Source organism: Bos taurus, chromosome 20 (genome assembly GCF_002263795.3).
Source record: "Bos taurus isolate L1 Dominette 01449 registration number 42190680 breed Hereford chromosome 20, ARS-UCD2.0, whole genome shotgun sequence".
NCBI classification, from domain to species: Eukaryota; Metazoa; Chordata; class Mammalia; order Artiodactyla; family Bovidae; genus Bos; species Bos taurus.
Window position 1 is genome coordinate 12,805,395 of NC_037347.1, and position 15,678 is coordinate 12,821,072.

Genomic DNA, 15,678 nt, shown 5'->3' on the forward strand with positions numbered 1-15,678 from the left:
CATGCCCTGGAGGTAGTTTCCCATTGCAAAACCATGGAGCATGTGCCAGCAATCTAAAAGAAATGTAAAACTGCACCTGGATACCACCAGTGCCCTGGGTCCTTTAGGGGTAATGATCCAGGGTTGCCTCCAGCCACACCACAGTAAGAATTGTCCCCCAAGGTGGGTTAGTTAATAGTCTGAGCTCTCACATGACTACCTTTGCCATTATTTGAGAAGTCAAGAGACAAATACAATGAGTGCACACCCATTTTATGCACCTCTCCATAAAAATAAAACCCAGCCTCACTGGAAGAAAGAAGGCAAGGCCCCGACATCTTAAAGGTTGTCAAGCCTTACATTTGGGGATATAGAAGTGGTACGTGCCATGACTTAGGAGTTCCTTGAACACATGACCCCTTAGGAGCAGTGAGTCTCAAGCCTGGCTGCACACCATCACGAGACGCTCATTCCACTGATTGTGGATTGCGCTGAGGTCCTAGGGTTCAGAAAGTTCTCCAGGTGGTTCAAAAGTACAGCCTCACTGAACCGCGGTCCTAAGTTTTGGAGCAAAGGAACACACAGAACTGATTTACTTTTCTCGATTCCAAAAGGATGCACAAGATACAAAACAGACTTTAAGAGCTTTTCATTGATGGTACTGAGTGGAATAAAGTTTTTTTTTAGACACTAAAGCAAAAAAATTAAAGTGACCCCAAAAGCCACTTTTTAAACTGATTATAAAAGCAATACATGCTTACCATAGAAGAGTTAAAGGTAAAAAATTCTTAAGGCATCACCGTCAATATATAAAGAGCTAACATTTTAGTATACTTTCTCATACTATTTTAGGTGATGATAATGAAGAAAAAAATAGGTTCTTAATAAATGTTAGATATGATAGACATGTTTTAGCCTTTTCATACCTCATTTTAATTCACTCTCAACAATTCCACCAATAAGTGTATTTTATTGGTGAAGAATTAACTAGCCTGACTCATACAGTGAAGTGGCAAAGATGGTCTTAAATACTCCAAAACCCACACACGTGCTTTCCTTCCATCCCATAGGGCTATCCTACACACACACACACACACACACACACACACACAGAACTGTACATACACTATCTGCTTTGGCCCAGAGGATAATGTATGTCAATCCTCACCCCAATCCCCAAGAAGGGTAGTACCAAAGAATGTGCTAACCACAGGACAATTGCACTCGTCTCCCATGCTAATAAGATCATGCTTAAAATCTTGCATGCTAGGCTTCAGCATTGGAGAAGGCAATGGCAACCCACTCCAGTACTCTTGCCTGGAGAATCCCATGGACGGAGGAGCCTGGTAGGGGTCACAAAGAGTCTGACACGACTGAGTGACTTCACTTTCACTTTTCACTTTCATGCATTGGAGAAGGAAATGGCAACCCACTCCAGTGTTCTTGCCTGGAGAATCCCAGGGACGGGGGAGCCTCGTGGGCTGCTGTCTATGGGGTCCCACAGAGTCAGACATGACTGAAGTGACTTAGCAGCAGCAGCAGCAGCAGGCTTCAGCATTATGCAAACAAAGAACTTCCAGATGTTAAAGCTGGGTTTAGAAAAGGAAGAGGAACAAGAAATCAAATTGCCAACATTTGCTGGATTATAGAGAAAGCAAGGGAATTTCAGAAAAACACCCATCTCTGTTTCATCAACTAAGCTCTTAGAGCAATGGGAATACCAGACCATCTTCCTGGTCTCCTGAGAAACCTCTATGTGGATCAAGAAGCAACAGTTAAAACCCTGTATGGAACAAGTGATTGGTTCAAGATCAAGAAAGGAGTACAACAGGGCTGTCTGCTGTCACCCTGTTTGTTTAACTTATATGTGGAGCACAAACATGGGCTGGATGAGTTACAAGCTGGGAATCTAGATAGGTAGGAAAAATAACAACCTCAGATATGCGGATGATACCACTCTAATGGTAGAAAGCAAAGAGGAACTAAAGAACCTCTTGATGCGGGTGAAGTAGGAGAGTAAAAGAGCCAGCTTAAGATTAAATACTAAAAAAACTAAGATCATGGCATCCGGCCCCACTGCTCTTGTACTTAGTCCCCATTACTTCATGGCAAACACAGGGGGGAAAAGGTGGAAGTAGTGACAGATCTCCTCTTCTTTGGCTCCAAAATCACTGCAGACGGTGACTGCAGCCCTGTAATCAGAAGATGACTGCTTCTTGACAGGAAAGTGGTGACAAATCAAGACAGTGTGTTGGAAAGCAGAGACATTTACTCTGCCGACAAAGGTCCGTATGGTCAAGGTCATGGGTATAGTCAAGACCACGGCTATAGTCAAGACCACAAGGCTTCCCAGTGGTCATGTATGGTTGTGAGAGCTGGACTGTAAAGAAGGCAGAATGTCAAAGAATTGATGCCTTCAAACTGTGGTGCTGGAGAAGACTCCTGAAAGTCCCTTGGACAGCAAGGAGATTAAACCAGTGAATCTTAAGGGAGATCAACCCTGAATATTCACTGGAAGGACTGATTTGAAGCTGAAGCTCCAGTATTTTGGTCATCTGATGTGAACAGATGACTCACTGGAAAAGTCCCTGATGCTGGGAAAGATTGAGGGCAGAAGGAAAAGTGGGTATCAGAGGATGAGATGGCTGGACAGCATCACCAATGCAGTGAACACGAACTTGGGCAAACTCCAGGAGATGGTGAAGGAAAGGGAAGACTGGTGTACTGCAGTCCACAGGGTCACAAAGACCTGGACACGATTGGGCAGGTGACTGAACAATAACAACAACATACATTATGTATGTTACAGTACATAGTATAGAAACCTCTTCTTTTCCTTGACATTATTGTCAACCTTTTGCCCATATCATTAAATATTTGTCAAAAGCATGATTTTAATGGCAATGCTGTCTTCTATCCTGTGTGTTTCACAAATTAGATGCCAATCTCCATGCTTTTGGTTGCTTTCAATGCAAATGTATGATTACCAAGACATTTAAAAAATCTACCATTACACATAATTTATTTCCAATGTAAGCTTCAAGTAAATCCCAACACCATATTTTGACTCTGGTACCAACAATAAAATGATCTCTACTTGCATACTGATATTTGTCAGTTCATGTAATTCTCAATTTTAAAATTTTGTCTAGCTTACTGATAATTTGGTCTTTTAGTCTTTTTTGTCTTCTTCTAAAACTGTTCATTGTGTTTCACATGCAATGTTATTACACTTTACTTTGTGAAATCTTTTCAGGCAACTTAAGGTTGTTGAAAGATACGATAAATAAAACCACATAATTCTTAACAAGAAGGAACTGAGACCTAGACAGTGAAGAAGTGGTGGCTCATGAGTATCTACAAAACTATTACCCCTGAGTATGAAACCCTGTCCTGACCAGCTAAGGCAAAAGTGAAGGCCAAACCAGTTATTATTGACTAAAAGAAGCTAACTGGTCTACCTAGAGAGGAAGAAACTTTCTGACTACTGAACTTGAAGACAGTAGCCTGTGAGCCTCATATAACAGACAACACATAACATAATCGGTGAGGCTTCAAGGGGAATTTTTTTTTTAAGTATAAAGATGTTCTCTCACAACCATTTCTTTCAGCAACCCTCCATAAAAGTCAAGGACAAAACGTGAAGTCGTAATTCTGTAAAGGGATTTGGAGAGGAGCAGAGATGGACAATCTACGTGTGCTAGGATCTGCCAAGGGGCAGAGCTCAGGGGATCCAGGAGATGAATGGTAAGAGGGCTCTGGGACTACTGTTCTCCCCCATCACTTCTCAGCCAGGTCCTGCAGAGCAGAGCGATTCCAGATTGAGACAGCAGGAGGAAGTGCAGGCACACTGTGTGGCCGATTCGAAGGAAGCCCACGTGTATCAGATACAAAAGTGCAAAGGTAAGGACTAACATCTTCCCAGGAGGATTAAGAGCCTGATAGGAAAGACATCATTATTCAACAGTGGGAAACGGTTGGGGGCCATGACTTTTTGCAAAAAAAAGCAGCTCTGAATCTGTTCAAATGCTTGAGCTCAGATCAGGCCCCAGGGATCTGTGGCTGTGAAACTTGAACATTGCCTTTGACTGGCAAGTGCTAAGAGCAAGGGGCAGTTGAACACAGGCTCACTGTAAGGATGCTGCATGTACTTCAGTTGTCAATTCAGATCATCCACCCTATACTGGGCTGTGGAGTTAGCTGCATGGACCACAGCCAGGGGCTCCTGTGCCCCTCTGCTTTCTCTTGGGTTTTGCTAATAAGGAGCATCAGAAAGCACTCAGAAGGATGGAGGCAAATAAGGTTGAGATGTCTATCTCCCTGCAGAGTCACCATGGGCTGCGTCCCTTCATTCTCTCTCTCTCTCTCCAGGTTCTATAACTGCTCCCTCCCTCATTCCTTCAGATCTAGTGAAGCTAGTGGCTTCCTGTTGCTTCCAGTCCCTTAAACTTTCTCTATACCCCACCCACACCTTTAATATTGGTAGCTAATATGTTCATATTATTAGCATCCCTTTTTATAAACTCTCCTCGGAGAAGGCAATGGCACCCCACTCCAGTACTCTTGCCTGGAAAATCCCATGGATGGAGGAGCCTGGTAGGCTGCAGTCCATGGGGTCATCGCGAAGAGTCGGACACGACTGAGCGACTTCACTTTCACTTTTCACTTTCATGCAATGGAGAAGGAAACGGCAACCCACTCCAGTGTTCTTGCCTGGAGAATCCCAGGGACGGCGGAGCCTGGTGGGCTGCCGTCTATGGGGTCACACAGAGTCGGACACAGCTGAAGCAACTTAGCAGTCTCAAACTATCCAATTCATGCTCCCCATCTTTTTATTGCCTAAGCCCCACCTGATACTCCCATAGTTAATTATTTAAAATTACACTATGCAAGGCTCTGTGCCAACCCAGAGGGCAGTGAACTAAGGTTAACTGAATAAGTACCACAAGTCAGATGCTGTGCTAAAGGTTTACAACCACCTTCAATCTTTAAGCATGTATTATCTCCATTTTACAGATGGGGACATAGAGGGGCGAAGAAGCTGGTCCAAAGTTACAGAGCTACTCATGGTCACTGGACATTAGTCCTCAATGGGTTTGCAGTTTCGGTGTAAGATGCAGATAATTTTAAAATAATGCAATAGGATTAGGTGTGCAAATAAATCAACAATGACAATGATAAGATTCAGAATGGAGCACAGTAATTATGGAAAATTTCAGGCAAGAATTATAATTCACTTTGGCCCCTAATGAGCAGTGAGAATTGGAGGACAGGATATGGCAGGCAAAGGAGATACATCAAGTCTGGACAGTGGGTAATGGGACAGGATTTTGAAGGCAAAGAATTAAGAAAACAATTCTTAGGGTACAAAATAGAACTTATGTCCACTTTTGAGTGGACATAAGATTTTGAGGGCACTCCATCCTTACTCCCTGCAGATCAGGAAACCAAAACTATAGTATTCTATCTCTATTTCAGAGGGAGAAATTCAACTGCTCCAGTGGATAAGAAACACCATTCAGATATGCCCACAACTGGTCTCACTAATTAGGGACCCATCACTACCAAAAGTTCATTTATAGTTTTGATTCTTTCTGTCCCAAAGTCATGTCTGTGCCTTACGGAAACTTATGGATATCAAAAGTACCTTATCCCAAACTGTAATTATCATAGGTATTTCTATTATAATGCTCTAACTAGACTCCTTTCCTGTAACCACCCAGAGTCTTCACATGAAACAAAAACCTAAACACAAATCTAGATGTCTATAAGCATTTAGTTGGTAACCACACTATACTTAAAAAAAATTTTAATATTTCAGCCACATGTGACAGTGGGCGGAAGTGGTCAGATTTAACTGGGGATGGGGTAAATTAACAGAAGAGGTTACCAAGCAAAGCAAAGCACAGGAGAATGGCAGGAATGGGCTCCCAGGAGGCCTTTCCGGGATACTGCTCCCCCTCATAGTGCCTCCTCCCTGCTTTAATGATGCTCGTTCATTTTTCTCCAGCCTTGGGATCTATCACATTAGGGATAGGGACACTTTCATTAAAACAAATAAAAGGGAAACACATAACAGAAATCACTGAAACAATTAATTTCCCTGACAGTTAAAAATATGACCCGTGTTTGAGGGATATTAGGACCAAAAGGAGCCAGTTATCCTTTGACGAATTAGACCTGTCTAGAAATTCAAATTGCCCCAAGTCCAAGGTCTGCCCAAGCCCATCCATCCGTCAGAATTTCCCATGTTTGGAGATGCAATGTGAAAAGTTTCCCAGACTCTAACCAGGGAAGCCACTGGGGCCTCTTTCTCTCATTCTCATTTCAAAGGCAGTGATGGAAGTGCTATCAGTAGTACTGGAAATATTAATACAGTCCACAGAAAAGATGGAAACGTGCAGTCACCAAAGATGAACAACTAAGTTTGGTTGCCATTTTATGAAGTAGTCGTGCCTTGACAAATTATGTGTTCTGACGAAAAACAATTTTTCAGAGTCCAAATTTTAAAAACACCTTAGTAGGCCTGTGTTTTAAGAGCCAGAGGTACTGAAATTCTAAATACAGGTTCTAAACACATACTATATTATTCTCTATTAAACACATTCTGCATTATTGCAAAATTAAATTTTAGAGAATTAGAATATTCATATACTCCAGATTTCTGACACTAGACTTTAAGTTATTTAAAGAATGAATCTGTTCCAATTCTAAGCATCTAACACTAAGCATCTATTCATCTCTTATTATTAGATAATATATTCTGTCATATGATCCCTATAAATAGTGATAACTGTCCTTACAGGTAATTCTTCTAACTTAAAAATAGATTCAAACAACAAATTATGGAATAAAAATATAATTATGTTATCTCACTAGTAATGATGTGGACTGTTATAAAGAATGGAAGTCATCTTTACTTTAACAACATAATACTTACTCAGGACCAAGTATATGATAGTGTATTTATTACATAGCCTCTGACTTAAAAAAATTCAGTTATGCTTATCTCCTGTCTAGTACACTCAAAATTCATGTTATAGAATGCCTTTTACAGAAGAATAAGCAGACGCCAAGAGGGTTTGTGACTTGCTCAAGATCACCTAGCAACACAGTCAGAATCAAGCATACTAAAGAGTAGCTTTCAGACTAGCTTCACCACAGGTGTGCCTCGTTTGTGTGTTGAAGTGTTTCATATAGTATGTACTCGAAAATTAACTTAATTCCTAAATTCACTAGGTGGCGTTGCTCATAAGAACGCAACAGTGACATCTTTTGTAATACAAATGTATACTTATACCTGGTATTTGTAAAAAGTTTCCTAATATTGGAATTTCTTAAAACAGGTACCCTGTATGTGCCATCTCTTTCAAAATAAATACTGGACAGAATGGGAGTAAAAGACTAACAGGCTTTGTTTTAAGCCAAAATAAAGTTGTAACTACAAGATGGCAGAACTTTTAAGCACTTTTATATTACTATTTCTCACAATGTGGAGAGTTTTATTTCATTTATAATAGAAAGCAGACATTCTTTATCTATTATATAGTAGAGGATGGCAGGCATAGTAAAAGGATGTTAAGTACCATGAAGATCTAACAGTCTAAGTACTATATTAACCAGCAATGTTTCCTTTGTTTTGTTGCAAATCTTAGGTAGAAAATAGCTTGGTTATTTTAAAGAGCCACAAAAATGTCTAAAATGAAAAGTTCTACAAAATCTATACCCTCAAAAGCACCATATATCTCAATCATATCCTCTGAAATTGTGATAATCTATATTACAGAAATTAATCACAAAAAGGAGTTTCCTATCAAAAACACAGTTTGAATGATCTAAAATGAATTAAAGGAGAGAGAAAACTCTCAGGAGAATTGTCATCAACATACTAATAATCTGACCATTAGGAGTTTGATAGAGTTTATCACCTTTTTAACAAAGAGCCTTTCCATATTTAACTAGCAACTCCAAAAAAGACATGGACCCACACAAACAGCTGTGCATTACCAGAACTTTATAGATGTGATGAAAACAAAGAAAAGGAAATCCACAGCAGTGACTAACCACACTGTACATTCAAAACAATGACCACACTGAAAATCATTAGAGGCAGTCTGTTTACTTAGGTCTGGAACAATAGATGACATTTAACCCCAACTTTTTTAATCCCTCTTTTGTTTACCTACAAATAATCCTTTAGTTTATCTATAATATTATTATGGTATTAGAGCAATATGAATAATATTAGTATTAGCAATTGACAGACAGCTACACTGGCCGTGAGTCAAAGACCATTAAGGAATATTGAAAGGCATTTCTACATGTAAGGTATAGTGGGTTTTCCCAAGCACTTTTTGTTTTAGTTTCAAAAATAATGAATGAGAGTTTATCAATGGCTAATGATTAGATTCTTTCACAGAGAACACTGCCCCTTATATACAGGAAAAAAAGAATTAACAAGGAGTTAACAAACTAATTTTGAACATACTCATATTTTGGCTTCCTGAAACTTACAAACTGCCAAGCAGATGTTTTTTCCAAGTTTTCTGATCTGCCAAGTTTTAACTTGGAATACATTTGTATCCTAAAGTCAAAGTAATTTAATCAGAGAAACTTGGGCACAAAGAATCAAGGCGGTATGATACATATCTTTCCTCATCTCAACATAAACAAATTACAGGGGACTCTGATTGAACTGCTAGTAGAAACTTTCATCTCACTGACAGGAGAAACCTCTCAACAGCTGCACACATCTGCAAGGCAACCATACAGATGCTGCTGCCGCAAGGGCTGAGTCTGACACAAAACTGAGTCCTGTGTTCCCAAAACTGAACAGAGTTGCTACCCTCAACAGACTTCCCAGACTCTTGACAGAAAGCCCAACCGGCTCATCAGCTGTCACTGCCAGCCACAATTTAACTATTCTTGAACAACCAGCAGGAAAAAAACAAAACAAAACAAACAAGCAACAAAGTCTCAAACTAAAAGTCCGATCTATTGTCTCTGACAATAGAGCCTTTCTCATTGAACCCTGTGATGTGTCGCTGAGTTCTGTAAAGAGAGACTTAGCGTATCACGTTGCCAAGTGGATACTAAGAACTGTGCATATATTTATGCCCAGAAAAAGAATGAAAAGGGAACTTTGAAATCCTCCACTGCTGGCCACCGGCAAGGCTACATTTCAAAAACGCAAGGATCTCCTACCTGGAGCCCTCTTCGTCTTAGAATGCTGGACTCATCCATCTCCCCCTCCGCTTTCTCTGAGCCTCTCACAACAGCCTAGCCATGCTGTACTACCGCTACTTCGGCACGCTAATTCAGAGCCCGGCAGCTGCTAAACACTTACATCACGCTCTAGCTGATTGGAGCCCTGAGTCAGCTGGTCCCGCTTAGTTATTCACTCCAGCAACTTCGGGGATCACGGATGCTTGCAGTTCGGTGGGAAAGCGCAGCAAGTGGGCTTAGACACCTAAAGCATCCACCCAGGGAGAGGAGGCTCTTGCTAGTAGATAAGGAATCGCGGGAGCCCTGCTTTCACTACTCCTTCGGAATACTGGCCCTGGCATTCCAGGCGACCAGAAAATAGCTTTCGGCAGTGGTCGCGGGTCAAGTCCCTTCGGAAGCAACTATAAGGTCAAAGTACTAAGTCAATCAGCGGTGACAGACACCTCTGCAAACAGCAGCTGCTGATTGGGACGGTGAGAAACTAGGGCACAGCTGGCCAGCCAAGCAGCACCACCTTCCTGCCGCTCATCTTTTCTGATGGCATCAAAGGAGAAAAAAAAAATGTAATAGAACATACAGGCAGCCGGAAAACCTGAAAACCGAGGGCTCAGGGCGGCGGCTCTCCACTTACAGGGGGAGGAACCCTTACCCCTCCCAGCGCCAAAGCCAATTTATTTACATAAATACCTCACCGCCCATTCCTAGCCCAAAGATACAGTTCAGATTTTAATCTTCCTCATGATAACAACTTTCTCTGTTGATACCAGACCCAAATGTAAAAAGGGAGAAGAAATTCTAAGATCCATCATTAGTTGGAATATTAACCTATTTCTAGTCCATAAACAACTAAAAAGAAAGATACCCATCACGTGCAATTTCACAGTCTGTTTCAGCTTGTTTACTCCGCTCATCCTCATCTTATTTCAATTCAAAGCAACAGAAGAGATGCAGATTAAGTTTTCATTACTGACCTAGCACAGGAGTAACAATATCTGATACTACCAATCTATAATAAATTATTCCCCCTTGATTTCTTTCCTAAAGAGATTTAAATTGGGAGCACAGTATGGTCCTGAGAAGCAAATACTAGGGCTACCTATAGTTTGTCTCAGAACTACCTCCTTCTTCACTTTATCCATTAGATAGTCTATTTTTCTTGAAAGAATGATAGTCAAGAAGGCAGGCATAATGCATACGTTATTTTTAAAAAATCAGTAATTTCTGGTTTTACCTAATGCAGGTATCTAGCAATTTCTAAGCATGGGGGTGGGGAAGAAATGACAAGTGGTTCCTACCCAGACACCTGCTATTACACTAGCTTTCTGTCTCTTTCTGGCTGTCAACACACTCGTAGGCTTGCTATCAATTGATTAGATTATGTCATTAAAAATAGCTCAGGGATTTATGAATCTAACCACTGAGGAAAATTGATTGCATTTTATGTTCTCAAACCATCTTTGCAGACATCTCTAGACATACAAACAGAAACTCTATCAAGAAACGCTGCCCCCCACCCACCCACCCCTCACAGAAGCATCCAGGGAGAAGGGTGTCAGGGTGTTTTACCACTGAGGCATGTTCATTGGAGACCACTTAAAGGAAGCAAACCCCAGAGACTTTTTAGCTCTTGCTCTTGGGTGGAGGAGTAAGGCCATCTCTAAAAGCAAAGAAAAGGCACCAACCTGGTCATTGCTCAAACCAAAATGTACCTCCAACCTTCTAGCACAATTTTCTATAGGTTTTTAAAAATACTATGCATTTTTATTTGAATTGAAGTAACAAAAAAAAAGGGGGGGCAGAGAAGAAATGAAAAGAAAAAGTCTAGGGTCTGGAGTGGAGGAATCGGTGAGCTGTCTGTGGGAGAATCTGCAAAGGGGTTGGAAACAGATTCCCATCCTTGACAGGCCCACCTGTACTTTAATCTTTTCCTGCAAAAGGAAGACCTTTCTGTTCAATGAAAACAAAAGGAATGACAGTTGTTGCCCTTTCTCCCTCAATTCACCCTCCTGAGAGAAGAGCTTAAGCAGCTCCCTGAATTTGAAGTGCTGGCTTTGACAAAGTACCTTGGCAGCTGGTCAGAATATATTTACCAACTTAGATGTCATTGTTATCTGCCCACAGAGGCATAAGAAAGTCCTAACTGAATTTAGAAGAAAAAAAAAATCATGACCCAAGAAGCTGAACTTGGAAAAGCAAAAGCCGAGCATGGTGTCCTTATATGTGCTTGTGATCTGAGAGCTGTGATCTTCCTTGCGCTGGTCCTTCTGGAGAAAGTGGGGTCTGATAGAGGACATCAAGTTCCCACTAAAGAAAAGGAAGGGAAAAGAGTTTTCCCCTTCAAGCAGAGATCATAGGATGTCAGGAGGGGGAAAAAAAAAATGTAGAGCCCAGAAGTATCTTTTCTGTGACCAATCGAGTGAGATGGTTGGAAGCTTTATCAGAAGACATTTCGAGGACACACTGACGAAAAGTCAGGTGATGTGTGTCTCAGATAAGTGGGCATCGTAGGCACTCGGCAGCTGGACCTGTTTGGCGCCTGGGGTTGATAAAAAGGGATTTTGGCTAAAGGTGAATAGTATGTTTCTTAACAAAGGAATATTCTGAGATAAAAATCCAGGATAGTATTCAACCATTAACTAAGTCTACGATGAAGATTATGACCATTGCACCATCAAATCTAGTATGAAAAAATATCGATTACCTGTCAAAATGTATCACTTTGAGAAGTGATACACGTACATTTTAAAGAAATAAAACCAGCCAGAGGCAAAAACATTTAGGACAAAAATGAAAGGCTGCTGAAAAATAACATCAAGCAATAATGGCTTAGCAGAGGGAATAGTAAAAGGAAAATTGCTACATTTACCCTTTGCTATATATTTTCTCATCAAGATAAGCCATGTGTTAAAATGCAATAAAAACTTCAAATGATGACACTATTCACAGGTAATAATTAGGAGCCAGCCTAATTTCCATTAATAAACTCATTTTTCCTGCAATTTTATACCTTCGTGGAATCTGTTCATATTATTATGAGTCAGTTCACAAAGTACCAAACTCAACGTGTAAAGCTTTTACATGTGTATTCAAATAAAATTTGGTAGGCTCAGTCATTAATTATAATCTGAAGCCAGAGGCTTTGTGGTACTTGATTTTTTAAAAAATTATTTGTATGTGTACACCTCGTGTACACACTATCATAGGCATAATTTACTTCCTAGAATACTCAAAATCTGTGGATACTGTAATAAGGACCAAATCTAAATTTTATTCATTGTTACAATAAATGGCTCACAGAAACAAAAACAAGCCCAAATCCCAGGGGAGAAAAATCCCAGGGAGGGGTGGGAAGAGTTTGGTTGTACAAATTTTCAGAGTGAGATTTTGTGATCACTGACATCCACAGCAGTGTCAGCTGGTGCTAGGACACAGGTGTGTCACCTGACTTACACGGTCACGCATTTCTCACAAATTTAAAACCAAGGTACACCTCTCTCCTCCTGATCCACATAGGTTTCTCTAAAGTAAATGTGGCTTCTGATTTTACCCACTCTTCAGCAACTGACCTCATACCAGGAAACCTTGGTGAGGAACACTGTGAGCAATTTTTTAAAAAACCAAAGCTGGGGGATGTTTCCAAACCTAACCTGACCCACTCTACTCCACAGGCTAAATCCACTCTCTGCCCGCAGCTCTCACCCTCTGGCTCCTGGACCACCTACCCAAAAGCCAAGGAGGTGGTGAATGAGGGGAGTAGAGATCACTTCCTGGTGGAGTAGGAGGCTTCTCCCTCCAGACCAGCCTGAGGGAGGAGGGTCGGCATTCCTCATCTCAGCAGAGTTCTGGGTGTGCTCAGAAAGTGATTTCTAGCACCATCGCCACAATCTGCGATGGGATTTGTCCTTAACGTTTGCTTTTGTGTGTGTTTGTAGCCATTACTACTTCTTAGCAAGGTAGACAAACACCCACAAAATGCATTAGCCACAACATCTTGTTACTTTGAGACAACCGACCAAGGGTTTGTAGTCTCTGTTCACTCATGAGGAAATCCAATATAGCCAGTGGATAAATTCCTTCATTCATTCATTGATTATTTTTTCTACTCGTAGATAAATGCCAGTGGCCAATGCATATGTCATATTTTAAAAAGGTAACATAAAGGTCATAAAAAGTTGCAAATAAGGAACAGGTCATTCATGACAATGCATAAAAAATATCTATTATTGTGATTATTATTATTCCTCTGGCAGTTTAAGGGGTAAAGAGAGCCCTGAACACCAGTAATGAATACAGCTGTGAGATTTACTCAAAATATACATTTCAGTGTTGACATTTATAATCCTTCTTAATTTTAGCACTTTATTTTCCTCCATGTTTTATTTCCAATAACAGCCAACAAATACTGATCACACAGTATGTGACAATCACTGATCGAAGTACTTTATACAAGTCATCTCATCTAATTCTTTCAACAACCCTATGAATTAGGTGTATTATCATCCCCATTATACAGATAAGGGAACTGACCAGAGAGGTTAAGCAACTTTCCAAAAATTACACAGCTAAGAAGGGCAGAACTGGAGTACCAATCCTGACAGGCTGACTCTGGAGTTTGGGTTCCTAACAACTCTACTAACTCTTAATGTTTAAACACAGAAGAAAAACCTGTTTTCAAGGTGAAAAGAATGCATGAGAGGTGTCAAATTTTTTAGCTTCAAAGTGAAAATTACCACATTCTAAGCTATCCCTGGTCAGAACATACCAGAAAGAGCTTGTGGAATCCCAGATTCATGGCCACAGGTCTCTAAAAATCAAAAGGAGGAGGGTGTGAAGAGCCAACTCGTTAGAAAAGACCCTGATGCTGGTAAAGACTAAAGGCAAAAGAAGAAGGGGACGACAGAGGAGGAGGTGGTTGGATGGCATCACTGATTCAATGGACATGAGTTTGGGTGGACTCCAGGAGTTGGTGATGGACAGGGAAGCCTGGCATGCTGCAGTCCATGGGGCTGCAAAGAGCCGGACACGACTGAGTGACTGAACAACAACAACTCGGCTACTTTAGGGCTGAAGAGAGATCGATGCCCCTCGCCAAGAGTTGGGTGGAGGGAGAAAGCAGCCAGGGAATAGTTCTGGGGTGTGGCCTCTGTTTCTTCTCAAATGCACCTGGGCCTCCCAAGGTTCCACTCTCACAACTCTTCACCCTTCTGGCTCCCAAAGTACACAGTTCTAAATATAACATATATTTGTGTACAAATAGTCAATTCTACAGAACCAAGGCTCCCTTTGCAGTTTTAGGGTGCCAGCATTCTACACATTCCCATGAACTTGTGGGCTTTTCAAAGCTCTTCAGTCTGCAGACTGACACACTTCAGTTTTCTGGAATCTGCCATCGAAGGCACTTGGTAAATCACTCTTTCCTTTCAGGTGAAATGACTCAGGGCAAGGCTGTCCTGAGCAGTGATGAGAAGCTCAAAGGGAGGGGAAATTCCAACCCTGACTTTTCCTTCCGTTTTCTGGGAGTCATGACTTCCCAGCATCCTTGGAAGAAAGTGTCCTGCCCTGAGAGCCAGTGCCCCAGGGCAGGCTCCACCAAGACAGCCAGGAAGCCAGGGAAAGTCCTTCCACTTCTTGAGCTTCAGTTTGTGAAATTAAGATGTTACCACAGGCTTAGCAGTGGGAACTGCAAAGAGGAGGAGGCCACCTGCTGGGAAACTGGGTCCCAGTGCCCCCGGGCAGAAGCAGTCCATGCCCCTCACACTGGGCACCTGGTCCCTCCTCTACTGACTCCACAACCGTGACTCAAAACTCCCCTTCCTCCTCCAGGCTATGAGCATCTCATCAAGCATCTGCTTCACATGCCACTCAGCTACCTGCCTGGTCTCAGGCTCCTTCGACTGGCCAAGTGTGCGCAAGAGGTTGAGGACGGAGCTTAGCTTCCCAGCAGTGCCTGCTCATCGGGACTCTCCCAAGTGAGAAAGCAGTGCTCCGACTCCAGGGATGTGCTGAAGTGTGGGGGCTGAAAAGTACGCTGTGGGCTTCATGTTAACTGTTAAATGCTTGGCTACAGTGGCCACTCATCTTCACCCATGTCAAATACCAGAATATTACAGCATTAGTCTAATCTTCAGAAACATTAAAGTAACGTACAAGTGATACAGATCACCAGTGTCATCAATGCCCAAAAGATACTCAGAAATAGGTTCCCTTCTACAAAGTCCCAGGAGCTATTATGCTCAGGAATAAATACTGAAACTACAAATTACCTTGCCCTGTATTTTAAAATGGTCATGTAAAACTGGAAAATAAAGTTCTAATCTCAAAAGTTGAAAAAATGCTGTTCATACTGTATGTCTTTTTCTCCCCAAAGGGAAAAAAAAAAAGTAAACCTGTCAAGGAGACTAAAACAAAAGGGCTTGAGGCCTTCTAGGGAGAGGAGGAATTTTCTCACTTTCAAAAGAAAAGAGAGGATCCACA

The 15,678-nt window shown here is 41.4% G+C and overlaps 1 protein-coding gene across 8 annotated transcripts in view; it reads right to left on the reverse strand.

Moving 5' to 3' along the window:
• MAST4 (microtubule associated serine/threonine kinase family member 4) overlaps window positions 1-15,678 on the reverse strand; it is a 618,443-nt gene that overhangs the window by 362,919 nt on the left and 239,846 nt on the right. Inside the window, exon 1 of one of the 8 annotated variants that reach the window (XM_024981448.2) lies at window positions 9,184-9,501. The exons of 6 other annotated variants lie outside the window; for them this stretch is intronic. In XM_024981448.2, coding sequence (XP_024837216.1) covers window positions 9,184-9,222 — 39 coding nt within the window. In that variant the 5' untranslated portion in view covers window positions 9,223-9,501. Of the gene's footprint in view, window positions 1-9,183; window positions 9,502-15,678 lie in introns of those variants that run through there. One more of the 8 variants, XM_024981450.2, reaches the window with a different exon arrangement.